This window comes from Cygnus atratus, chromosome 3 (genome assembly GCF_013377495.2).
Source record: "Cygnus atratus isolate AKBS03 ecotype Queensland, Australia chromosome 3, CAtr_DNAZoo_HiC_assembly, whole genome shotgun sequence".
Taxonomy (NCBI): domain Eukaryota; kingdom Metazoa; phylum Chordata; class Aves; order Anseriformes; family Anatidae; genus Cygnus; species Cygnus atratus.
The window spans coordinates 19042088-19067201 of record NC_066364.1 but is presented as its reverse complement, the minus strand read 5'-3'; the positions used below and the strand labels follow the sequence as shown (position 1 = coordinate 19067201).

General features: G+C 43.3%; 2 protein-coding genes across 5 annotated transcripts; both read right to left on the bottom strand.

Annotated features, from left to right (window-relative positions):
* Window positions 1–8470: 8470 nt before the first annotated feature.
* On the bottom strand, window positions 8471–13372 carry ADI1 (acireductone dioxygenase 1). 4 transcript variants are annotated; one of them, XM_035542922.2, is made up of 4 exons: window positions 13160–13371; window positions 11718–11837; window positions 10403–10582; window positions 8471–8913 (listed from the first exon to the last, which is right to left on the bottom strand). In XM_035542922.2, the coding sequence occupies exons 1-4, from the start codon at window positions 13277–13279 to the stop codon at window positions 8839–8841; spliced, it is 495 nt and encodes a 164-aa protein (XP_035398815.1). In that variant the 5' UTR covers window positions 13280–13371; the 3' UTR covers window positions 8471–8838. The 4 variants fall into 4 exon arrangements, with proteins under 4 accessions (XP_035398815.1, XP_035398814.1, XP_035398818.1 ...); XM_035542921.2 differs by having other exon boundaries at window positions 8471–8661; window positions 13160–13357; XM_035542925.2 differs by having other exon boundaries at window positions 8471–8661; window positions 12638–13255.
* A 2413-nt stretch (window positions 13373–15785) lies between these two features.
* Window positions 15786–23849, bottom strand: RNASEH1 (ribonuclease H1). Its single transcript, XM_035542953.2, has 8 exons — window positions 23688–23849; window positions 23439–23587; window positions 22136–22330; window positions 21418–21517; window positions 20890–20944; window positions 19693–19777; window positions 18192–18316; window positions 15786–16271 (listed from the first exon to the last, which is right to left on the bottom strand). Exons 1-8 carry the CDS (start codon window positions 23795–23797, stop codon window positions 16194–16196), a joined length of 897 nt encoding a protein of 298 aa, XP_035398846.1. The 5' UTR covers window positions 23798–23849; the 3' UTR covers window positions 15786–16193.
* Window positions 23850–25114: the final 1265 nt, after the last annotated feature.

Genomic DNA, 25114 nt, shown 5'->3' with positions numbered 1-25114 from the left:
CTGCAGGGAGGGAGACTCTGCAACACCTCTGGGCAACCTGTGCCAGTGCTCTGTCACCCACACAATGAAGAAGTGTTTCCTGGTATTTAGACAGAACCTCATTTCTTCCGCTTTGTGCCCATTGCCTCTTGTCCTGGCACTGGTCACTACTGAAAAGAGCCTGGCTCTATAAATTTTTTTCCATTCTTGCAGTATATGTACATTTTACGTCATATACTGAAACAATGGCTGAGTATGTACGAATTGACTGAAAGAAATTAGATTGGCATTTCTGTGGCTTCGTCTCCAGGTTCCATAGCTGAATCTGAATTAAATTTGTGCAGCACCTGGGTAGACTGGTCCTAAGATACCACTACTAACAAAAATGAAAGATTCAGCACCTCCTCTTTCAAGTGGGCTTAAGCACCATTTACCTATCTTTAGTAAGCATTAAAATGCAGTGAAGTAAAAAGTTACTTCTGCATTACTCTTTATTAGCTTTTACCTTTAAATATTTTTATAATCTTAGATGAGGTTTAGGAGTAATTGGACAAATTCTTAGTTCAAGTTGTATAACTGAGTTGAAATTAGTGTTGTTTTCAGTTTTTCACACCTATTAATCTGATCCAATAGTTACTCATTATAAGTAACTTTTGTTTTTTCTCCAACATAGATCACTTTTTCTTGTGTGGGGGATTTCTTAGGAGATAGGGAGGGATCCCGGTATGTAACCTTCATTGCATTTGAAGGCTTTGAGAGCACTGAATGAGTCCAGTTAAATAATTTTACAATTATATATAAATTAATAACATATAACAGAGATTCCCATGCTTTTTGCGTAAGGTCAGCTGTCTTGTTCCATTGTTATCTGATCTACTCACCTCTGCAACTCCAGAAGATGCTTTCAGGAAGCTTGAATTGTCTTTCCCAGTTCTAAATGAAATTAGCTGGAGTCATCATCACCCAGCCCACAGAAGCCATCCACCTCTACAGTCAAGGAAAAAAAAAAAAAAAGAAAACCTTTCTTTTTTGATTCAGCAATGCCTTAACACTCACTGCATGTGTAAATGACAACCTGTGTTCACATCAGCAGAGAACAAGAATTTATGGTCCTAGTCAGAGTCAAATAACCATTAAAACAGAAACACCATGAAAACATAATCCCCTCTTCTCCAAGTTTCTCTAATTTCTAATTCATACATATGACATTCATACATTTCAGTATGTTTGCTGTGTTCTCATTAGTAGAAGCTTTTACTCAGATAAAAACATCAGTAGAGGAGACTTGGACTGGGTGACCTCCAAGCTCAGTGAGCCATTAAACAAGTGACATCCTGGTAGATTTGCAGAATAATTAAAATTTAAATGCAAAGGCATGTCATCACTGCAGGATTTATGCAAATTGTTAAATGTTTATAAAAATGCAAGAAATGGTGTCAATGTCACGGTATGGTTTGGGTTTAACATATATAGAAGTGTTTGAGTTTCCTATATTCAGACAACTACACATCTAAATGCTGTATATGGTGTTAAAGCATTAAAGCTAAGGAAAAAAAAATTGTCCTCAAAACATTAATTACACCAGGCAATCCTGTTAAATTCAATGAATTCAGCTGAATTTAATGAGGGTTCCTGGTGTAAATGAGGGCAGAGCTCAGTTCTAAAACACAGCAGGCATGTGTCATCTGGCTAAGTGAGAAAAGCTGCGGAAAGTAGAGCCTGAATGAGATGATTGTTGTATTCGAGTCTTAAAGCTTAATGTGCCTTAACAGAAGTTTTGCATTTAAATTTCCTTTTTTATTAAAAAAAAAAGGAGCAAATACACTGTACTTCAGGCATTCAGATAATTACATTATGCACAGAGACCCTGAGCCTCAAAAGCACTTCAGCAGCTCTCTGCCGTTCCTCGTACCTAACTGCAGTTCAGGTGATACTGGCGTCCTCCAAGCAGCTGCTCGCTTTTATTTTCCTAGTGCCTCAGTTTTCAGAGTGGTCACGTTAAATATTCCCCCAAACACAGGTGCAGACATGCCCAAGCACTCAGACTCCACGGTGGACTTCAGCCAGTATACAGGGAAGGATGAGCGGTCCTCCACCTTCCCCATCCTTCTTGTCAGCGTGAGCACTCATGCAGTTCTGCACAAGCTGGCTGAGCTCATGACCTGGCTGAAAAACTGACCAACGCAGCAAAAACCTTCTGCAGCTTGATGTTCATCCTGAGGGGAGCAAAATGAGGATGTACCAGGAGTAACCACCCACCTGGATGGGCTGCAAAGTTTCGTGCATTATCGTGGTTTTAGAAGTGGTAGGCAGACAATCCTTTTCTGAAGCCTTTGCTGTAGGTGTCTTCCAGATCAAATCAGAGGGGAATAAGTGGGCTGTGACCAGGTAAGTTATGTCTGTCTTATTTGTATGTCAGCAAACGTGCTTCATCAATCACATGCACTGCAGTCCTCCAACAGATGTCTGCCAGGTACTTGGCACCCCGTCTCCTGTCAGATTTAGCTGTAGTGAGAAACTTCTATTCCTTCTCTGCTTGACCGTGCAATCAATCTAAGCAGGGTGCTGAAAACAGGCCTGAAACATAAAATACAGATCAAAATTTATTGCAGATAGGTGAAACCACAGCAGCCAGAGTCATCTTCTCCCAGGCTGCTCGGAGAGAAACCATCAAGATTACTGCTGTCGTGAGCAAAGGCCAAGGAAACGCTGGATGTTAGAACAAGGTGGTTTCTGTCCCTAAACTCACACCTATATGAGCTCAAAGGAAGATGCCACCTTCCCTTTCCTCCCTGCTTTCTGCCCTATTGATAGAACATTAAAAAAAATGGATTTTACCAGTGAGGTTCTTTACACTGCAGGAACCTGCAGAAAAAAAAAAAAAACAACTCCATGATTTTAGCATATGGACAGCAGTTCTGTAGTACTGAATGCAAAAAAAAGCACCAGCACTGACTTGAAGACAAGCTGGTGGAAAGCTGTTTTTCTGCTTATTTCTACAAGTGAGCTTAGGAATTGCAAATCTTCAGCAGGTGTGTGAGACAGTCACAGTCTTGGTGTTGGTGAGGAAGAGAGAGATTGGGGTGGGCAGGAGGGTGCAGCTGTTGCCTTACCCAGGCTGTTCTGGATCAACCCGTCCTACCTACTACCTCTGGACATATTTGCAGATATTTCTGTTATGTATGAGAGTGCTCGGCATTAAAAAGTCCATCTGAAAGCCAGCAACAGCCTGCAATTTACCCACAAAGAGAGGGAAAAAAAAAAAAAAAGGGATGTTATTTAACTGAGGCAGGGAGTGAAGGAGGGAGGAGGTGCCTGGCTGACTTTGAAAAATTGTCAAAACTGTCAGTGCTGAACCGAAAATACCAAAGTTAAAAGCTGTGGAACAGAATGACTTGAGCTGCTTTTAAAGCATCCATCATACAGCAGAGGGGCTGAGCGGGTGCTGCAGGTGCTGGCACACCACACGCCAGGGGCAGGCAGCGGGACTGAGCCCCAGCCCAGAGGCACCAGGGCTGCCTCCTGACCCCAGCATCACTGCCAGCAGCTTCCCTCCCGCCCACTAACAGTGGATTGGTGTTAAATTGCCCGAACCATTGGTAAAACGGAGAAAAAATAAACCCAGATCAAATCCTGCAGGCTGGAATACCTGTGGCCACAGGGAAAATTGGGATTTAGAGCACAGCGTGGCTGCTGTCGCCATGGCCACTAACTTCGGGTCACAGAGAGCCACCACCCAAAACGCACGGAGCAGCCTAAGTCTAATTTTCTACCAGTCGATGTGGCTCGCTGACAGTCACCACAGTTATTTATTAGTATCTTGACAAGCAGCACAGAAGATTATCAAATGGCGGGGGACTTCTCAAAATCAGTGGAGGTGTGCCACAGAGAGTACAGCAGGAAAAGATGTCCCCCTCCCTCTAGCTGCTGTATATTTACCCAAGTATTTTAATTGTCAAAGTTTTGTCTCTTTGTCTTACCTGGGCATTAATACAGTTAACAGAAAAGGAGAGCAAGTGACTAAGTTGATAAAATAGTAGGTTTTTCAAGTTGTGGGTAGAGCAGAGCACATTTTTGCAAACACACACAATGTTTGGGGAATCAAGCTGTAAAGTCACAATGAATGCAGCAATTCAGATCAAATATGGCTCTTTGAGCCAGGAATATTTAATTGTAACACTAATTCATTCCCCAGTGTGGTGGTGTTTATTTGGTTTCAGGAAACAGAAGACACCTGGCAGTGACCCTGTTATGGGGAGAGGGAAGGGAGTCCGAATTTCTGTCATTTCCACAGAACAAAATCCGAAAGAGATAATGTAATTTCCAAGCATAGCACAGGAAGGGTTCCCGGCTTCTGTCTGACCAAAACCCTAAATTTACTATGTGGCAACAAGGGACATTCTTCAAAGTGGCACTCAGCTGCCACTTCAGTCTTTATATGCGTTGGTCTCTGCCAGCTGATATTAAATGATTCCCTTTGTCACAAAACTGTCCCTTCCAATAAGTTTTTAGCTCAAGCTAAATCCTGGAGGCAGAAACCAGGCAGGAGAGTGCCTGTTCTGCCAGCAGGACCCAGCGCTCTGAATGCACAAAGGCTTCGACTTGTCAAGTTCAGCAGCCCAGACAGGCAGCTACAGGCCTCGAGCCACAGGGAAGCGGCACAGCCCCTGCGCTCCACAGCCACGGCTGCTCTTCCCCTTTCCCTCGGCATCTCCCTCAGCCAGATTTGGAAGATCTCATTTGTAAGCGCCTGAGGTGGCTGCTGACTGGCTGTGAAACGCCTTGGTGCTAAGGCAGGCAGCTTCCCCAAGTGGATCCCCTGCCAGAGACATTTACCAGGGACAGATAACAAAGGAGGGCAACATCGCAGATTTTGTCAGCCACCTGTTTGTTCACTTGGTCCATTAAAAAGCTCACTGACCATCCACCATTCACTTGCAGAAAACAAGGGCACTGCTCTCTCAGGACAGTCACAAGAAAGTGAGGTACACAGCACTTGGGAACAAGCTGCATTAATGTGAAAAGTAATACACGGGTATACAAAAAGCTACCTTCAAACCCTTCGATTCAGTACCATTTCTCCTACCTATTTTTTTTTTAACTCTAATCCTGGAGAAGTTGAAATATTCACCTTGTCTGAGTTAATGCTGCCAACGTGATGTTGCTGAACCACTTACATAAATTTTAATACTACATCAATGAGCTGAGGTTTGCCACTGGCTGCAGCAAAACAGACTCATGTTTTTGGACCTAAAAGTATCGATTTCGCTTCTTGCTTTTAGATACGTGATAGAATCGTATGTTCTCTCCCCACTCCTTGGAGCTTTTCCTATTAATATTAACATTTTCTCTGTCCAGCTGTTTTCCCCCAGTGCAATCTCCCACGCAAGTTCTTCACCGAATATTTATACTGCCTCCAAATTGCTTTTTTTCCTGGCTGACAAAAATACTTGTGGATAGTAATGCTTTCAACCCTTCAAGAACACCTATAGCACTAAAGGGCACGTATTTAAAAGCATTCACAGCAAGACCCTCACAGTCACTGCCACCTCTCAGCAGCAGAATGCATTGTGCTATGAAAATGATGAATGATGCTCAGCGGTGTTATCGTGTGTTATTCTTGACAGCCCGGAGATGGGAGCTGTACCAGGGGTATATATTCCTCCAGAGAGGCAACAAAACAAGGTGGTTCAGTCCTGTTTCCAAGGTCACATTCTACATCAGTGAGATGCTGAAAGCAATTACTGTGGGCAGCTCCTTTTCTGTATCTATCCCCCCATCGCTGCCTCCAAGCCATAAATCTCCCACGAGCAGAGAACATCACTTGAGCTCTCTTCCTGGTGGCTCCCTCAGCCTGCCAGGGGATGATGGTGCTGAGGACGGAGCTCCTCAGCTCCGCAGCTTCCATTTCTCTTTTTGCAGGAAGAGCCAAAGAGAGAGAATCAAAGCAGAGAGGCCCATGGGAGAAGGAGGAGGAATGAATAGACTTGTGTTGACTTCTGGTAAAAAAGAAAACAAAGGAAAAGAGAAGATGAATTATATTGGATATCGCGGACTGACAGCAGCACCAGGAGAAAGCAGTCATTCTCCTGTACATTCAGAAGTACCATTTTCTGTGGCATAGAAGTCATATAAATAAAACTTGTTGCAGGCAGTAACTGTCACTTAATCCTGTAGCTGTACCTTGAAAAATCCCATAAATTTATAGTGGGACGGGGATGCCCCCGCGCATTTGGTGCTGCACAAGAGGATGTCGCAGTGCTGCTGCCGTGGACGTAGCATGCAAACCCCCGATCCGGTGGGGCACAGCACAGCATCCATGCAGGCTTACCTGAAGAACCTGACCACAGTTATACTCGGTGTTTGCTGGTAACTCTGATTTTCACCCAGGCTCATGAACCACAGCACAAAAGCTAATGCAGGCTGAGCTAAGTTCTGTGGGATTCCATTTTTGCAAGTGTTTTCCTACTGCCACAAACCGAGCCCAGCACCAGCAGAATTTATGGTCAGCCGTGTGCCTGCCTCACCAGCGACCTTGCAATCCAATACTGTGAGGCAGGAACTATATGACTTTTTTTTTCCACTGTTTACACCTTTTAAGATAGAAGCTTGTACAGCTTCACTTCAAAACTGCAACTTTGTTTTCCGAGGCACTTCTAGACCTAGCCATTATTGTAAATAATGCTACTGCAGAATAAGGAAAATGTTGTTTGCTAAAGAAGGGATGTTTAGCAGACCTGTACTTAAGAACAGTGAGAGTTCAATTAATTTTCTCCTTTGTGCTACCTTATGAAAATTTACATAACCCCAAGCCTCATCTTGCTTGAGTCCTGTTTATATGAGCAACAGAAAGAGAGGAGTTTGTACTGCACACGGCTGAAATTGGCACACAGCCTGCAGGCAGTGCAGAACCTGTGCTCTCATCATCCATTGGGAGCTGGAGCACGCACCACAACCTGCGCAGCTGACTCACTGTAAGGAGCAAATTCATACCAAAATGCTTCTGTGCCCACTGCTGAGGAGCAGCATGCCCTGCGTAACTGCAAGGCACTTACTGAAAACTGGGCCAGCACATTTAAGTCCACGTATCTTCATTTCACAGCTGAAGAAACTGGGGTGCACACTTAATGCTTTGTCCAGTTACAGAACAGGTCAGCAGCAGAACAAGGAATAAAAGCAGATTAACAAGTACAGCAGTAACACTGTTGTTCAACGTATCCTTAATGTCAGCAGCAGGAAAAAAATAAAAAAAAAAACATACTGAAGTCAAATTAATTTTATTAATAACTCATGGGAGCAAATTGCTACATTTTGCCAAGAGAAAACCAAAGCTTTACGTACCAGGCTGGAGCTAGGGAAGCTGCATACTAAAATGCCGATTATACAAATTTATCTTATGAACATTTTTAGACAAGAATGAAGTTGGGTTTATTTTCTTTAATTAAAACCAGAATCCTACATAGTTCATTAGCATGGATTTGGAGCAGAATGAATATTAATGTAGCCCACCTCTACCTGCCAGAAACATCAGGAATAAAAGGTTAGAAAATGGATTCCTGAGCTACTGTAAATGCAACCAGCTAATGTTACCGGAAGGCTGCTGTCATCAGAGAGATCACGGAAATCTTTTTGGCCAGAAAAAGGCAAATGTTACAGGCATCTTCCAAAAGGAGAGAAAGAGGACCTGGGGAGCTAAAGGCTAACCAGCCTTACTTCAGGAAATTATGGAATAAGCTATTCCAGAAGCCATATCAGGCACACGAAGTAGAAGGAAATGGGAAAAGATAGTCAACACCAATCTACCAAAGACACTTTCTGCTTGACAGTCCTTACTGCCATCTAGGAGGAAATAACTGGCTCTGTGGCAGAGGGGAAACAGTGGGTGGCAGTTACCTTGCATACAGCAAGGCTTTCAGCTGTTTCCCACAGTAGTGTTGTACTCAGAATATGAGCTACAAAGTAGGTGAAAAACTTGTGGACCATCAGGCTAGGAATAGCCACTTGTTCCTGTCTAACTAAGCTGGCTACAAGTAACATTCCTCAGTAGTCAGAGCCAGGACAAATGATGTTTAACGTCATCATTAACAACTTGGACTGCTGTAAGTTCAGTTTGGGACACTTGTTTGTCTAGCCTGGAGAAGACTAAGGGAAGACCTAATTGCATTTTGGCACTAGAGAAGGGACTGCAGAGAAGTCAAAGCCAGATTCTTCTCAGGGCGAGAGATAACAATCACACACTGTCAAGGGATTTGGCCATAAAGAGAAACTGTGAACCCACGGGAGTGGCTAAGCAATGGAACAGGTGCCTGGCCAGCCTGTGGAGTCTCCCTCACCGGAGGCTTTCAAAACACAAGAGCCTGAGCAACTTGGTTTAATTTTGAAGTTGGCCCTGTACTTCAAAGGGGAGTGGGCTAGATGGCCTCCAGATGACCTTTCAGCCTAAGTTTGTCTATGGTTTTGTGATTCCAGTGTATATGCAACCAGTAGCGTAGTCAGTTGAAAAATCACGTTTATTCTGATTGGCTTCAGGCTGCTCCACCTGTCAGGTCGCAGACACCATTACTGTGCTTCTCCAGTCAAGAACTTCATATACTGTTTCCGAGCAGGAAAATCATCTGCTGGTCTGTTGTATGCTGTCCAGACCGGTTCTCCAACGAACAGCCTCATTGCCCTCACGTAATTCTGTCAAAGAACAAGAAGCCACAAGTAAGGTAAGAGCTCTTTTCCATGGGATTTTAATTCTGAAGTTAATGCTTTCATTTGCACTTCTGCAGCAATTTTTGAAACTGTTTCAACATGGACTGGAAGCTTCACACGTTCCAGAATATTGTAGCACTCTGCTGCAGTTTCTGCTGCCAGCTACTGCAGCGAGGGATTGCAGTGATCTACTGTGTCACAACCAGTGCCTCCAGGCCAGGCAAACAGTACTTCTCCCTGTTTCAAAGAAACCAGATAAATCGTGTCTTACACAGATCACTTTGCACTGGATCCACAATACTGAGCACTGCAGCATCTAATTCCTACTTGCTTAGTTAAACAACAAGCAGAAGACACAAGACTACTACACAACGCCTGAGGAATATCACGAGTTTCCAAGTGAGGGCCGTAAGAGCTGAATGGGGAATATAGAAACTAGCCAAAAAATAAAAACCCATTATGTATGTAAAGTGAAAAGTCTCCAGATTTCAAAAGAAAAAGTACCCTTGCCACCAGCTAGCCAAAAGTATGCCAGGTGGGAAGGTGCACCTGTGGCAGCAGAGAATGGAGTTTTACACCCTGCAGAAGTGCTCCAAACACTGAGTTATGGGGAACTCTCCTCTTCTCTACTGCCAATTACTCTACAGGCTTAGGTCCTACCTATTTTGTAAACACTGCTAAGTGCTTACCCTGCACCTACATGCTCGGCAATGTCAAGAATTACGTTAGGTACCTAAAGAACTTAGCTGCAAAACCCAAGGGCCTAGAGGTACCTAAGGAATTTATGTGAGACTTTGAAGATGCCATTTCTGGACTGATGTTCCTGAAGTGGACATAAACGTTTACGACTTCTAGTGGATTCAACCCATAACCTCTTACATTTTGTGTATGTAACGAAAAGCCTCAAAATAATGTTTGTAGTTAATTCATTGTGGATCTCAAAATGTAGACATGAGAGTTGGGTTTTTCACTAAAGCAGCATTTCTTTTTTTTTTTTTTTTTCCACACACTCTAACTGCTACCTGGGGGGCTGATTCAAAATTATATCACACTCAGGACCATACCAGAGATGGGATTTTGCTACAAAGGAGACATCGATACACATTTTCCCATTTTCCAGGGCTAATGCTGAGATTAAAAACATACAAGTCCACAAGGGCAGGCACACAGATCAGGACTATACATGCAATTTCACAGTCCTGTTGCCAAAAATACTCTCCAAAAGCAGGTCACCTCCTGTGAAGCAAGCGTTCAGTCTGGCATACGCTAGCTGCATGTAGTGGCTCTGGACCCTTAAATCATTCTTTCCCTGAAGGTGAATTTAGCGCTTATGAAGAATGCCACTGATCCACACAGGTATGCTCTGTGTCTCCGTACATAGACACCCAACGAGGCAACACAGAAGGATCCATCTCCATGCCACAAGTGGCAGTAGGGGCAATCATGCTGCAGGCAGGGCTTGACTATGACACCACTGTCACACAAGATACACTATGGGTATCACGTGGCAATGACTTGCAGTTACGGCTGATGAAATGAAGCTGGATTTGTGACCTGGAGATGAAAGGTTCAGATGCTGTGAATTATTTAGTATTTTTCATATTCCTACTTCATATTTAATATGCTTTGCTAATGAACTGCAAAGTCTCAGGGCATGCAGTTGCTAATAAGATATACACTCACAGACATTTGTCATCAAAACTTACAGTAAACTATAGTAACATACATTCTCATCCAGTGTAAATCGGTGATATATGCCAGCAGGGAGGGTTATCATGTCTCCTTTCTCCATGGAAATTCGGATCCATTTGTCATCCTTGTCTCGAACGTCAAAATAGCCAGATCCATCTAAGATGTAGCGAATTTCATCGTCTAGGTGTAAATGTTCTTCATAAAATGTTTTTATCTAGGGATAGCAGGTATCTCTTAAAACTACTGAACACAGAAACACTGCTAAGACACGTGGCTGAAACATTTGGCAAAGCAGACAAAGGCTTTCTAACTATGCAGTGATTTAACTGACAGATGAGACCAACAGGATTAAAACGGCCAATCCAATCAGCCAGAGACAGTCTCTGGATGCTTCTAAACATGCTTTAAATGTTCTATACCAGATAACATCATCTGTTTAGTTCTGGATGCTGTTTAGCCATGCTAGAGCAGGTGGGCCTTAAACAGACCTCAGCCTTTACTGATTCAGCATGGCAAAATATGCACAAGTCCAGGTTCCCAGTCAGTAAAGGCTTATCTTTGTATCAGATTGAGCTCACACAGGATACTTGAGTTACGACCTAATTCACCTTGTCAAAAATGTAATACCTGTCTAACACAATGCACTTAAAACAAACTGGTAAATGGACAAAAATTTACTGAAAATATGGAAATGCCACCAGGTTGCTGTGTTCAGGCCAGAACAGCAGTCAAACACCCTGGGGCAGGGAGAACATTCCTTCTAGAAGGCTCATCTCGGAGCCTGGCACTGTTCGTATTCAGCTGCTTTGAAATAGCCACGCTGCTAGGCTCCCAAGTTAACAAATCTTCTTGTAAGGGGAATGTATCCCTCAAATTCCATGATATTTACTTTGAAAAGATGAATTTTGCAACAGCCACTAGGATGTTTTGGCCTTCAAATCTCATGCAGAGCTGGCAACAGCCTGCCTTCATCCCATGCAGAGCTGGCAACAGCCTGCCTTCATCCCGGTTAGTCTCTCTGAAGTCAGGTCCGTATCTACAGGGCTCTCTACTTGTAGGAACCTTACGTTCAAAATGACACAGTCATGGAAACTAACCTAAAAAACTTTGAAGCCAATCTACAGAAGCAAAACGCCTATCTCCCCCTCCCTCACCTCCCATTTGAAAATCAATATCAAAACTTTTTTTTTTTTTTTAAAGTTAAGGACTTCTGAACAGAATGTATTTTAAACATGGAAATCTCATCCCTGAGACTCTGCTCACAATGAACACGTGTTAAGAAGCTGACTGCACGCTCTAGCAACAGACTTCAGAACACAAATCCTCATTCAAAGCAAAGGCTTGCATACCTTTTCTTCATAATTTGGAAGCTTGTCTTTATGTATAGTTATTATATCCATCCAAGAATAATTTTCCGCTTTCCGAATCTCTTTCAGACATGGATCAGTCTCATAGTTATCAGCATCCAACTGAAAAATAGGCAGAAAAAAAAATGAATTCAGACACAATTGCTTAAGACACAATTCAAGATATTAATGGGGAAAAAACAACGTTGTTGAGAATGTCAATGGAGAGGCAGATAACACCAGTGGGTTGCTAAGTTAGCTCCTCATAGGTACTCAAGGCATGTACTACTTCACTTTGACTGAAAGTTCAATGCACGAGTGCACAACTACTGCATGCCAAATGATATACCAGATACTAACAAGTCCAGCAGAGTTACTCTTTGGTTATCATGGGGGAAAACCAAGAATGATTAAAAAAAAAAAAAAAAGAAAAAAAAAAAGAGCTTTCAAAATCAGTATGGACATACCGTATGGATTTAGCCCTGAAGAAAACTATACTTGCCTTCTCACATTGCTTTTACCACCTTAATATCATTCAAGAGCCAGATTCATTTGATTTACCTATATCCAGTCCACCCTCACACCAAAATCATCTGGGAGGCCGTCCTGCTACCTCTGCATCCCAGCTTCTGAGGTTTGGAGATGCTGGCAGACACGTACATGATTGGTACCAGCTGCTTGCAGCACCACTTCCCCGCTCGGCATGACTTGCTTCGAAGCACACAAGCTTATTGTCATACACAAAACAGCAGCAGCATGGCACCAATAAATAAGATTAAATTAGAAAGTAATAATTTTGGGGTCTTTGCTGATTATGTCAGAAATGTATTAATACATTGCCTTGGATACACTCCACTTTTTCTGCTCAGATGCCAAATTCTGAAAGTGGGAGAGCTGCTAAAAGCAGGGAAATGGAAGGTTACCTGAGGTGTCATAACTGCGGGATTTTCCACGGTTTATTGACTCTTGCAGCATGTCCCTACCTCACACAGCATGCAGCACACTGCAAAGGCCACCAACGTATGTCACCGTCCCCCCGAGGTACTCCCAATTCTGCAGCACCGCTTGTGCTGCACGCCCCAAGCCCCTGAGGTGCGATTACAGGGGAGAGAAAATCATGAGCTCTTAATGAACGCGTTTTACAGCTGAGGCATGCCTGATTTATAGCTTGTGACAGAAATTCTCCGTCACGCAGCCCTTCTGCCTGATGCACGCTGGAAAGGGGGGCTCTTGTACGACCACCACACGGCCCTTCAGAAGAGCCCTCAGCACCGACACAGAGCACAGACTCACGGTGCCTGCGCTGCGTGAGGAGAAGGGGAGCAGCGGCACTGGGGCGAGCCGCCCGCGTACCGCCTCAGCGCCGGGGGCCCGACGCCATTTTACGCGCGGCGCCGGGGCCTCCCTCAGCCTCCCGCTCGGGGTGGGGGGGCCCCGGCGCTTACTTTGCGGTAGGTGACGCCGAGACGGCGCAGCTGCTCCAGGCTGACGGCGCGGTTGGGCTGCAGCCTGTGGGGCGCCCGCTGGTCCTCCTGGGACTCGTCCATGTACCAGGCCTCCACCATTTTTTTTTTTTTTTTTTTTTTTTGGCGGCGGGAGCCTCCCCGAGGCCGGGCTGAGCTGGGCTGGGCGGGAGCGGCGCGGCGCGGCCCGCCCCGGGGGGAGCTCGGCGAGCAGCTCCCGGGGCAACGTTTTCTTTCGTTTTCGGGACAATTTCAAGCCCTGGAAGCACAGGCATAGCATAAATAGCTGTTATTTTCCTTTATAGGCTTCGGCTCGACATCACCAGCGATGATAGCATGCCTCGAGTTCTAGGTCTCCATGGACAAATTGGGCTAGCGAACGGGTTTCTTGGAAGCATGGTGGCTGGTCATGGCACACATCATGCCTAACTTAAAAATCAGCTTTGCTTACTGGTCTGCACTAGTAGTGCTCAAGGGTGAACGCACTAGTTGGTCTCAGCCTCAAACACCTGCATTGCAGCATCAAAACAAGGAGAAATAAAAATACATAAGGAAAAAGAAGGGGAAAAAAAAAAAAAGGAGAATGGTAAAACACGCTGCCTAGAAAGGTTGTGCTGTCTCCATCCCAGGGTTTATTCAAAACCTGAGTGGCCACAGACTGAGCCCCCAGCTCTAGGTGGCTCGCCTGACTAAGACACCCCCAAAGTCCCTTCCAGCCTCTGGCTCTACACAGTAAATAAGCCATCAGTTAGTTAAACACCATGTAAGGGTGGAGAAACAACTGAAAAAATGGTTGGGGGATTGGTCCTGTTTTCATAAAAAGTGAGAAGTTTACTCACCAAAATGTCTAGTCTTACAGGTATTTCCTGGGTTATTAGAAATGTTACCAGATCCCTTTAAGGTATACTTCACATAATTGCACTCCTGGATAAAACTTAATTGTAAGTCCCAAAACACTACAGGTAAGTTGGTCTAACGCTGATTAATTACTCACATTTTTAGAAGCACAAACCCAGCCAGAACTTTAATTCCTATCCACTGAAGCGTGTCTATTAAATGGCAATACCCTATTGAAGTTTTAGTTCACTAAGAAGAACAACTTCTACAGCCAACCTTCTTTGCGTTCTCAATCCTCTGAGAGCTATCAGCCTTGCAGCTTTCTTTCAGCTTTCCTCTACTCTGAATTTCCAGAATGAGAATGATAAACATTGGTATCAAATTAACATGAAACTATTTCCTATCGGATTCCTTGTTTCCACATTGAGGAACTGCTTCAGGCAGTAAAGTAACTTAATACAATACAGTGTTACACTGCTGTTACCATATACCCATCATTATTTACACATTTTCTTCAAAGCCACTGCTTCAAACAACATAGATTTCTATTAAATAAATAGGATCTGCACGTTTACCGTGAGATGTATGATACGCAGATTATTAGATGACACCTCTTCAGTACACTGTCACACTTAAACTGTTTCAACTAGTGATCTGTTTCAACTAGTGATCTGATCAGGGACAACTATATGCTTTCCTTCAAGTCTAACTTCTAAAATAAGCAAACATGACAATTGTGTGTATGTATGTGTATATACACATGTATATACATATATACACATACATCAAAAAAAGAAGCAGAGGGCAAAATCTGATCAGGGTACTACCTCACCCCTACAGGTGCAATTACAGAACTGCTGTGCAATTTTGGATGAACAAAATAATAGAAAACCTCACTCATCTATTAGTCAATAGCCTAGCCAGCCAGTTTCCTAGCTCTGTCACAATTTATGTGACACTAAATACCTAAAAGCATGCACTTTGCCACAGTAAGAACACTGTAAGGAATGAGAACCATTAAGAAACCAAGCTTCAGCAGCTCCACCATTTTATACAGCAATTAACAAATATGAAAAAGATTCAATGACTTCTAGCTTAAGCCCTACTACTCAGTGGCATTAAGGTGTCTTACAAAGTTGACAAGGATAATGTAGCAAAATGTTTGCTCTTCCTATATAGACGCATAGAAAATAAAACTTTTGTTGATTAGTAGTAATTACTCTCTAATTCAAGTGCACATTAGCCATTCCATTAGTCTCATCATTGACTGGAAAAAATGAAGTCAAACACTTGACACCCGGAAGATGTGAAGAAGCTGATCATCTTCTCGTTCAATTTCAGATGAAATGGCCAATTATTACCTCTGGGACAACAGCGAAGAGGAAGCTAAACAATGATAATGAGAACTGGTACACATTAAAAAAAAAAATGACTTCTTGGAGACAGGAAGCCAGAAACAAAGAGCTTGGACATTTAAACAGCTAGAGAGAACAGTAAAAATTGATTGTTCAAGTTTTCTCGTGACCTGGGTTTTTAATTTGTTCATGCCAACTTGCAATAGCAAGTAACATAATGAAGAAATCTACAGATGCTGTCACTGGCGATACTGTGAGGAACACGTGAGCGTTGCAAGCCTACCTGCAGAGAGATTACTGCTGCTGTCAGAATGCCAAGGCATATTAATGGACATCTCCATGTTAGGTTACTGAGCTCTTATCAAACCAACCAACTCACTCCACCCCCCCCCCAATGAGTTTGCACTGTTAATATATACCTCTGTACAAAAAAAAATTAATTTATTTCATAAGAGGGAAATACAGAACATATAGGATAAAGATTTAATGTAATTCCTCCAGAAGTCTGTCTTTCCGGTGAATCCAAATGTCTATGAGACTGCTAAAAAACACTGACAGCAGCGCTTCGGTTACGATGGAGAAAAAAGCAAACACTGTATATCATCAACTAAATATTGGCTTGATTGTAAAGCAAACAGTGCAGAAAAAAAATGTGCTGTTTTTTCTTCTTCTCCCTAGAAGATGGTGTACAGTTAGCGCTTCAGGCCAGAAATAAGCACAGTTCGAAGTTCAACTCTGAAACAAAAACAGCAGTTCAAATCGTCACTGCAATGTTAGTCCTTTTCCTGCAAGTACAGTAGTCTCTTGTCCCAATGTCACAACATTTATTTAGTAGCTCCTTCTCTTGCCAGTCTGTCAGCTTCTTCATTTCCTTGGAAACCAGCATGACCAGGAATATGCATCTGTCATGACAAAAGTACAAGAGTATTAGGTATGGAAGAAATTAAGGAAAAAAAGTATATCTATGAAATTTGGTCATGTAATTCCCTCGCGATCCCATGCCTCGCACATAGTTCTATGTCCTTCCCATTAATCTTTGTAGTCTCTTTAATGAGCAAGAACTGAATCGTCAAATTGTGAAAATCAACTTTATGAGAAGCGTTGGGCTGGATAAGGACCACCTAACCTAAGAAATGCAGAGAACAGCACTAAGACACTAACTCAAAAGTCCTACTTTCAGAGGAAAGAAAAACCCCTCTGCATTCACTGTTTAAACCAAGCTAATATTTTCCAAGAAGGACAGAGACCTCTATGCCATTAAAACCCTGGTGATTACACCACTCAGAATACGTCAAAGGGATATGAAAACAATCTCTTGATTTTCAGAGGTCTTAACAATCCATCCTTAAAAACAAGGAACAGAAAATACTTTCAGCCCTCGATCAATCCTTGTCAGAAGTAAGGGTGGACAGGGGAGAAAGAGAGTAAGAAAATCAGGCTTGTCGTTTGACAAGACCTGAGAGAAGACGAACATGAAGGACTTGTGAGATTGTGTTAGGTTTCCTAGGCAAGGTTTTGTTAGCGGGGGCGGGGGCTCCAGTGGGTGGCTTCTGTGAGAAGCAGCCAGGTGCTGTCCCATGACAGACACAGCCAGTTCCAAAACAGACCAACCACAGGACACAGCCACACCAGTTGAGCTGGTGGCAGCGTATTTAAGAAAGGGTAAAAGCCACTGCCAGCAGCTGTAAGAGAGAGAAACTGAAAAAATTTGAGAGAACAACTCTCTGCTGCAGCAGATCCATTACCATAAAAGTGCCTGAATACGTTGTTCCTCTGGAAATAAAGTTTCCAAGTTCAAGAGATTTAGATGGAATGAATGTAAATAAAGCAAATATATATATACTTTTTAAATATAAAATACACTATGGGCAGCTGAATTTCTGCCTTAGGTTTAGATTTTTATAATTTCTACTACTCAATAGTCAAACTAAAAAATCTAGTGGGAGTTGCAAACTCTGAAACACTCATAACATGAACAACAGAACATCTGCAACAGACTTCCCCTGAAGGAGAGCATGCTGAAGAACTACCCCACTACCCCAGTAAACACAGGAGTTCAATAAATATGCCATTAACAGCCATGAAGTCAATGGTACAGAGACTTACTTCTAGAATCAGCACTCCTCTACTGCAATTAGAGGCAAATTTTTATGGGGGGGGGGGGGGGGGGGGGGGGGGGAGGGGGGAGGAGGAAAAGACACACCCTACGATGTTTAGTACTGCTATTAGTTGTTACAGAAAAATACCTTTTATCAATAATACATGTATAGACACGGTTTTATTTCTCTACTAGAGAGCTAAGTAAATTAAAACTAAGACAACGGATATTTTAACGACCTTTCTGCACCCAGTTTTCTTAGAAAAAATGCTGTTAAGGTACAGAAAACTGGAATTAGTTTATTTGGGGTATACTGTCTTAATTTCCCCCATTTAAAGACACTCATGATTAAGTTAAACTAAAGAATCACCATTTAGAGAATTCTGAAAAGCAAATCCAGGAGTTGAGCTACAACTCAAAGACACAGTTATGTTCCAAGCTCAGGTTTCCAGAAACAGAAATAACTATTACAGATGTTTTTTAAGTAGTAACAAGAAACAGCAACAAAAATATGAACACACATTTCAATAAACGAAATAGTAGTTACAAGAGACTAGCTTACACTGAAGTGATCATCTTACTTGCTTTAAAAAGAACAAGCAGCTTTATTGTATTTAGAGATGTACAATATTACATCCTGTAAAATTCTTTGTTACGGTCATACTTGGCAAGAGCTTACAAGAGTGTTTAAAACGTCATTAAGACCATGAAATGAGATGCTCACCCACTGAATTTCTATGCCTTTTGATAGACTATCAAGTCTTTCAAAATCTTCTTTATTTATTACACTTCCTCCTGAACTTGTTCTCCAGCCATTTGTTTTCCAGTTGTCAACCCAGCTTGTAATACCTGTGCAAAGGGAACATTACCATAAAACATGCTATCAGAGAAGCCAGCAAGGATCACAATGCGGTGAACAACTATTTAACAGGTCTTTCAATACATTAACTCCAAAGTCTCAGGCAAAGACATCAAATACAGAAGACATTGTTTGGTTCCCTGATACTGTCTTTCAGGATTGTATTTTTCCATTATCGCTTCAGTTACTTACCAATGTTTTCCCAAACAGATATTTGAAGACTACAACCTTACATACACATTACACACACAATTATGACGTGAGCTTCAACAAACTGAAGCTAAGGATTTTCCTGACTGTACAGTAAGCTGGAACAAATTTGTTCTGAGAAATTGAAGAGACACATAGAGGAAAAACAGACTTCTTAAGGCTTCTGCAAGCTAAACAGAACATTTTAGAAGAGGACCACGTGAGCAGATTTCTACAGAACAAGATCTAACATTCTGGCCATCCATTGCTGGCCAGCGAAATTTCTATAGTATTCCTTAAACAAAGACTTGTTTGTTTGTTTTGTTTTTTAATCTCTTTGCTGCTCTGGACAGTATGAGACATCCTTACTGCTTTCACAACAAAGACCTGAACCAAAGGAAGAATCACGGACCTTGCATACCAAACCTCCTAAAAACCAAGCCAAACCACATCCACTTGTACTTCACTGCAGGCCTCCTTTTTTCATATTTAAAAAAAAAATAATAGTTCCTATATAAATATACAAAATAACTCCGATTAAGGAACGAGTTGCTGGAGCTGTCACTTCCTACTCATTTTAAATTCTGTTACCTCACATGTGTGTGAAAGAGGTTCTGATTAGAAGTGAAGTATCAAGGACTCGCGTTCTGTCCGTTCTGGTTTTTAAGTTGAATTAAGGACAGTAAATGTTAAGAAACAACTTACAGAATTTTCTATCGCTTCTCTCCACATGTGAAAAGTAGGAAATTTAACTGCACTTCAAGTCTGTGAACAGTTTCTCCAATCCAAACAAAACCCAAACCAAAGCAAAATGAAACAACAGGGTCACTATACCAACTTCTGAGCGCTATCCTCAGTGCATCCTTAACAGCACGTACGTGAACAACATTTTTCTAGACTGTGTGTGTCATGCCAAATGTATTAAGACAAAAATCCTTTAGTTACTACTTCATTCTTCCCAGTAACAGACGCTTTGTCTCTAACTGTATTTCATGCAGTTAGCAGGTCATCCTTCCAATATTCTCAAAGTTTTTCATCAAGCAGTCACGAGTACTAAATTCTGTTACGCATTCTCATCTTTATACTCATCTCCCCAAGCCCCAGTATGTTCTGTGGGCCTTATGTGATGAAACTGTGCACAACACCTTTGAAAAAATCAGGAAAACCATCAACTTACCATTAATAGTGAACTTGCTATCAGTGTAGATAATTAGTTTCTTGATGTTCTGACTCTTTGCTTGCTCAATTGCTTTGCAGGCTGCCTTAAGAACATTTCAAAGGAAGCACAGTTCAGCACATGATTTTGAACACATGTAACTAAAATACCAGCTAAGTACCTGATGTTAATACAGAAGAACTACAAAGAATATTACTAGAGTCTCTCCATCGCTGAGTACCACCATGCTTTACAGCAGAGTTTCCCAAAATTACGCATGCAGATGATCACTTAATGAATCAGAAAAACAGGAAACAACTTAAGTTTCCCTAGCATTTAAAAAAATAAAACCTGATGTTTGATTCTTTACTGCTGGAGCAGCCCTCTGCCCATTTGCGTAACTACCCAAGCTCTCTCAATAGCACATCAAATTTTAGGCATCTTTGTAACTTTGGAGAACAAGAATGCATACAAGTTCCAACTGTTTGGAACCCCTAAAAGGTAGGTTGTGTTTTTCTCTTGGTGCTATGAAATATAATAATAGTGAGAGAAGTGTCTTGGACTGAATGTAGAGCTGGAAAACTCTCCGATGCCAAGTTTGATCCCTGGTACATCATCAGCTCTACTTGTCCCTCACTAAAAGGAACTTCTTGCAGTTTTTAAGGAGACCAGCTCCCCCTTTCAGTTTATCTCCACATAGCACAGGCAGCAGCAGTACCAGAATTAAGATTAGGTGAGAATGAAGACTAAATCTGCTGCTGCCAAGAGAATTTTACTTCAAAAGTAACAGAAGCTACTCTGAGAATTATTTATTATGTTTATTAAAGAAATATGGTACTTTGACCCTACACAGTAAGAAGGCAATTGTCCTCTTAACCAAAATTAAAGCAGCCCTTACCCAAAGACTGAGACATGCACATTAATAATACAAAGGATACTACAGAGATTTTAGAACCTTCCTAATGCAAAGATTGTTTTAAATATCTGTGCTTGGCCTGATGACATTTGGGAGTTCTCAAGCTGAGTTACTGCTTGTCTGAAAGCAATAAAGAACAGTAAAACCTAAAGAGAACAATTTGTTTCAAGTCCTAAACTCCTGGCATTTTGTGTACTTCCCTCACAGCATCCTAACTGCTTTCTGAAGGCCAGAGCTGAAATAATCACGAGCACACCATTGCTTTCTTCGTGCAGAAGCATTTTAGGAGGTTTACTACTTACATGTATTTCAGCTCTTTGATTAGTCTGCCGTCCAGGAAGTCTTTCACTGATATTTCTGTATCCAAGGAACAAATAGCAGATTACTAACTCAAAATTATTAGTGGTGTACGTCACTACATAATAGGAAATTATTATCTCTACAAAACAGAGATAATTTTCATCTTATAAAGGAGATGAATGGAGATTCTAGGTCTAACTTCTCCTACGCAGCACAACCTGCGTATCAGCATCTGCGATCAATATGCAGTTACTTTCGCTGTCTATTGTGCATACCTACAATTATTTTAAGACTTCCTGCATCCCTTGAATTCTGACTTCAGCCTCTTAAAAATATTATTTCCAGTCATTTTTCTCTACATCCTTACTTCCTAGAAAAGCTGATTTCCCGCAGTTACTCATTACTCTAACAGCACTATCATTAAGACAAGTCTCACTAGCAGGATTTCATATTCAAGAGGAGGCTGGTACTGTTAACAACACCCAAGACAAATAACAACATGTATAAAAACAACCCACCCGATTACTTACAAAGGGTGGCCTGGTCCCCAGTAGACACCTATTCCGGCACGTGCCCTGTTACGTCCGTTACCCGAGCAGCAACCATCTGTGTAAACGACTGCAAAGTCACCTGCAGGAGAAGTCCCAAAAGCAGAAGTTCAAGCAGTCCTTCAAGGACACAGGCTTTTCAAGCAGAAAGAAACGTCTGCTAGCAGATCAATGCCCAAGCTCCCTGAACAGCCCTTCAAAATGTTCTCTAAAGAAACTACCCATATAAATTAGGAATGCAGAACAGCAGAAGTCCCACTGCAGCTTCACACCCTCACTGCTCCCAAATCAGTCAGCCTCCCGAAGCATCTTTGCACCAAGTTCCAAATTCTCTCCGCAGTTCTTGTCTTCTTCAGTCAACATTAAAACTTGCCAGCTAGGTCTGTGTTTAAATCAAGCCTGTAATCTAGATGCATGTAAAAAATCACAATTGTCACGACCAGATAAAGCTGTATGCTGATATCAGTTAAAGCCAATTTATATTACTTTGAAAACACAACCTGAAATAATATACTGTGGCTCAGATTACCATTTAAAAAGAAAAAACAACAATGTTGCACTGGGCCTGCTGGGCGTTACACTATGGCAGCTGGGTGCTGCCATAGAAAAACCTCCCTAAAAGCTTCCTAATAGCTACACTGCTGCTTACAAAAGAACACAAACAGCTCAAACTAATTACAGGAAGAATGAAAGACCTTACCCATATATGAAAATTTATCTCCGCTGACTGTTGGTGCCAAGTGCACTTCATCATGTTTTGCACGTTTTGCAGTATGTTCTTCATTCGCAGACTGTTCATATGGCCTTTTGCACGTACTGCAACACAAGAGGTCTTCTTTTGATTCCACTCTCTGGCTAACATTTTCCTGTGTTACAGCTGAAGCACCATGGGCATCTTCAAATAAAAAAAGAAAAAAATAGAAGAAAAATCCCACCTACATACATAGGATCAAGTTTTATTCAAAACTACTTAAGAAAGCAATTTTGTTTACACCTAGCGGCAATGCCAGTCTGTTAAAACGACGCTTCACCCCAAAAAATTACAGAAAAAAATATAATCATATATGCTAGTTATTCTTAGTTCCAGCTCAAAGTGAAGTTGAGTCACATGTAACAGCCTTTAAACAAAAACAGACCCGGCACAAGCAAACCCATACCAAATAACAGAACAGCTCGGGTTGGAATCGTAGAATCACAGTCATAAAACGGCCTGGGTTGGAAGAGACCTCAAGGATCATCTAGTTCCAACCCTCTGCCATAGGCAGGGATGCCACCCACTAGATCAGGTTGCTCAGGGCCTCATCTAACCTGGCCCTGAACACCTCCAGGGATGGGGCATCCACAGCTTCCCTGGGCAATCTGTTCCAGTGCCTCACCACCCTCTGAGCGAAGAACTTCCTTCTAACCTCTAATCTATATCTCCTCTCTTTTGGTTTAAAACCATTCCCCCCTATCCTATCATTGCCTACCCAAGTAAAGAGTCCTTCTCCATCCTTTTTATAAGACCCCTCGAAGTATTGAAAGGCTGTGATGAGATCACCCCAGAGTCTTCTCTTCTGTAGGCTGAACACCCCTAGCTCTCTCAGCCTTTCTTCATAGGAGAGGTGCTCCAGCCTCTGATCATCTTTCTGGCCTTCCTCTGGACCTGCTCTAACAGCCCCACGTTCTTCTTGTGCTGGGGGCCCCAGATCTGGATGCAGCACTCCAAGTGGGGCCTCACCATGGCCGAGTAGAGGGGGACAATCCCCTCCCTCAACCTGTTGGCCATGCCTCTGTTGATGCAGCCCAGGATGCAGTTGGCCTTCTGGGCTGCAAGCACACACTGCTGGCTTATGTCAAGATTTTCATCCATCAGAACCCCCAAGTCTTTCCCTGGAAGGGGCCTTAAAGACCCTCTAACCCCAAACTCAACACCTATAACCTATTTACGGGAATATTTACTCCTATTTACGGCCGCACCGCCTGCATCCTCGCAGGAAGCTAGGCGAGGGGAGGCGACCTACCTGCCGGCCTGGGCTGCTGCTGCTGCTGCTGGTGCTCCCGGTGCTCCTCAGGGGTGCCGCCGTTCACGAAGGCCCAGGCTTCTCTCTCGGTAGCGAACTTCTTGAAGCTGGCGGCGGCGAACCTGTTGACCTGCTGCTGGCACTCCGCCCTGCAACACAGCGCCCGGCAGCTCCGTCAGGTCAGGTCAGGTCAGCTCAGCCCGGCCCGGCCCGGCGGCTCCCGGCCCTTCCCCGGCGGCGGGGCCTTACCAGGTGCGGTACACGCCGGTCCGCCGGCCCCTGCGCACCGCGTAGAACATGGCGCCGCCCTTGGAGACCAAGCAGGAGCGGCTGAGCAGCGCGACCAGCCACCGCAACATGGCGCCGCCCCGCCGCCATCCGCCCGCCCCGCGGCCCGCGCCCCGCCGCACCCCCCCCGGCCGCCGCCGCCGCCGCCGCCACCGCCCCGCGCTGCGCATGCGCCACGGCCGGAGAGGAGCCGCGCACAGCGAGTCGCTACGGGCCGCGAGGGGGGTCAGGCTGAGCGGAGGGCGGGAGAAGGGGAGGGAAACGGCTTGCGTTTAAAAATAAAAGAAAACGTGTGGTTTGCTCACGTGGTTCTGTTATGTTTTCCGTGTTCTTTTCACCGTGACTGAAATAAACTTGCTTTTGTTTAGTTATTTGTTCATTTTTATTATTTCGGGGGACTAAAAGTGTGTGTGGGGGGTTGTGTTTCTTTTTTTTTCTTTTTCTTTTTCCCCTTTTTTTCTTGGGGAGCTAAAAGTATTTCATTTTATTTCATTTTATTTTATTTTATTTTATTTATTTTCATGTCAAATGAGTTTTATGGAATAATGCGGTTCCAGCAACGGAGACATTTTAAGGGAACTGAAAGTAGGGTTAAGGAAAGCCGTACACGTCAAAACATTTGCTATTGAAAATCACAAGAATTGTGTTTTTAAAGCCGACTAAACCAACCATCAGCTCCTGCCCATGGGGAGCCGTGTGGAAGTTTACAAAACCTGCTCATTAGGAAAGCCCAGGCACACGTGTTTCTCTCATGAAGCTGTAATCCCAGTCCAGAAACTTCCCAATGTATTAAACCCAGGGGAGGAAGCGCCCAGCAGAGCCCAAGTAGCACCCATAAGGCCGGAGAGATGAGCTGACAAGGATCTCATGAAGTTGGACAAGAAGTGCCCAGTCTTGCGTCTGGGGAGGGACAACCCCAGGCACCCCCAGGACATGCTGGGCCCACCCAGCTGGGAAGCAGCTCTGCATTACAGGAGCTGGGGGCCCTGGTATGCACCAAGTTGACCAAGAGCCAGCAATGGGCCCTTGCTGCCAAGAAAGCTAATGATATTCTTGCCTGCATTAGGCACAGTTTCACCAGCAGGTCAAAGGAGGTGATCCTTCCCTTCTACTCAACATTGGTGAGGCCGCACCTGGAGTGTCATGTCTGGTTTTGGGTCTCCCAGTAGGTAGGGATATGCTGGAAAGAGTCCAGCAGAGGGCCACCAAAATGATTGAGAGACTGGGGCACCTCTCCTACGAAGGAGGGCTGACAGAGCTGCAACTATTCAGCCTGGAGAACAGGAGGCTCAGGGGGAATCTCATCAATGTCTATAAATGCCAGAAGGGAGGGTGCAAAGAAGATGAAGCCAGGCTCTTTCCAGTGGTGCCCAGTGCCAGGACAAGAG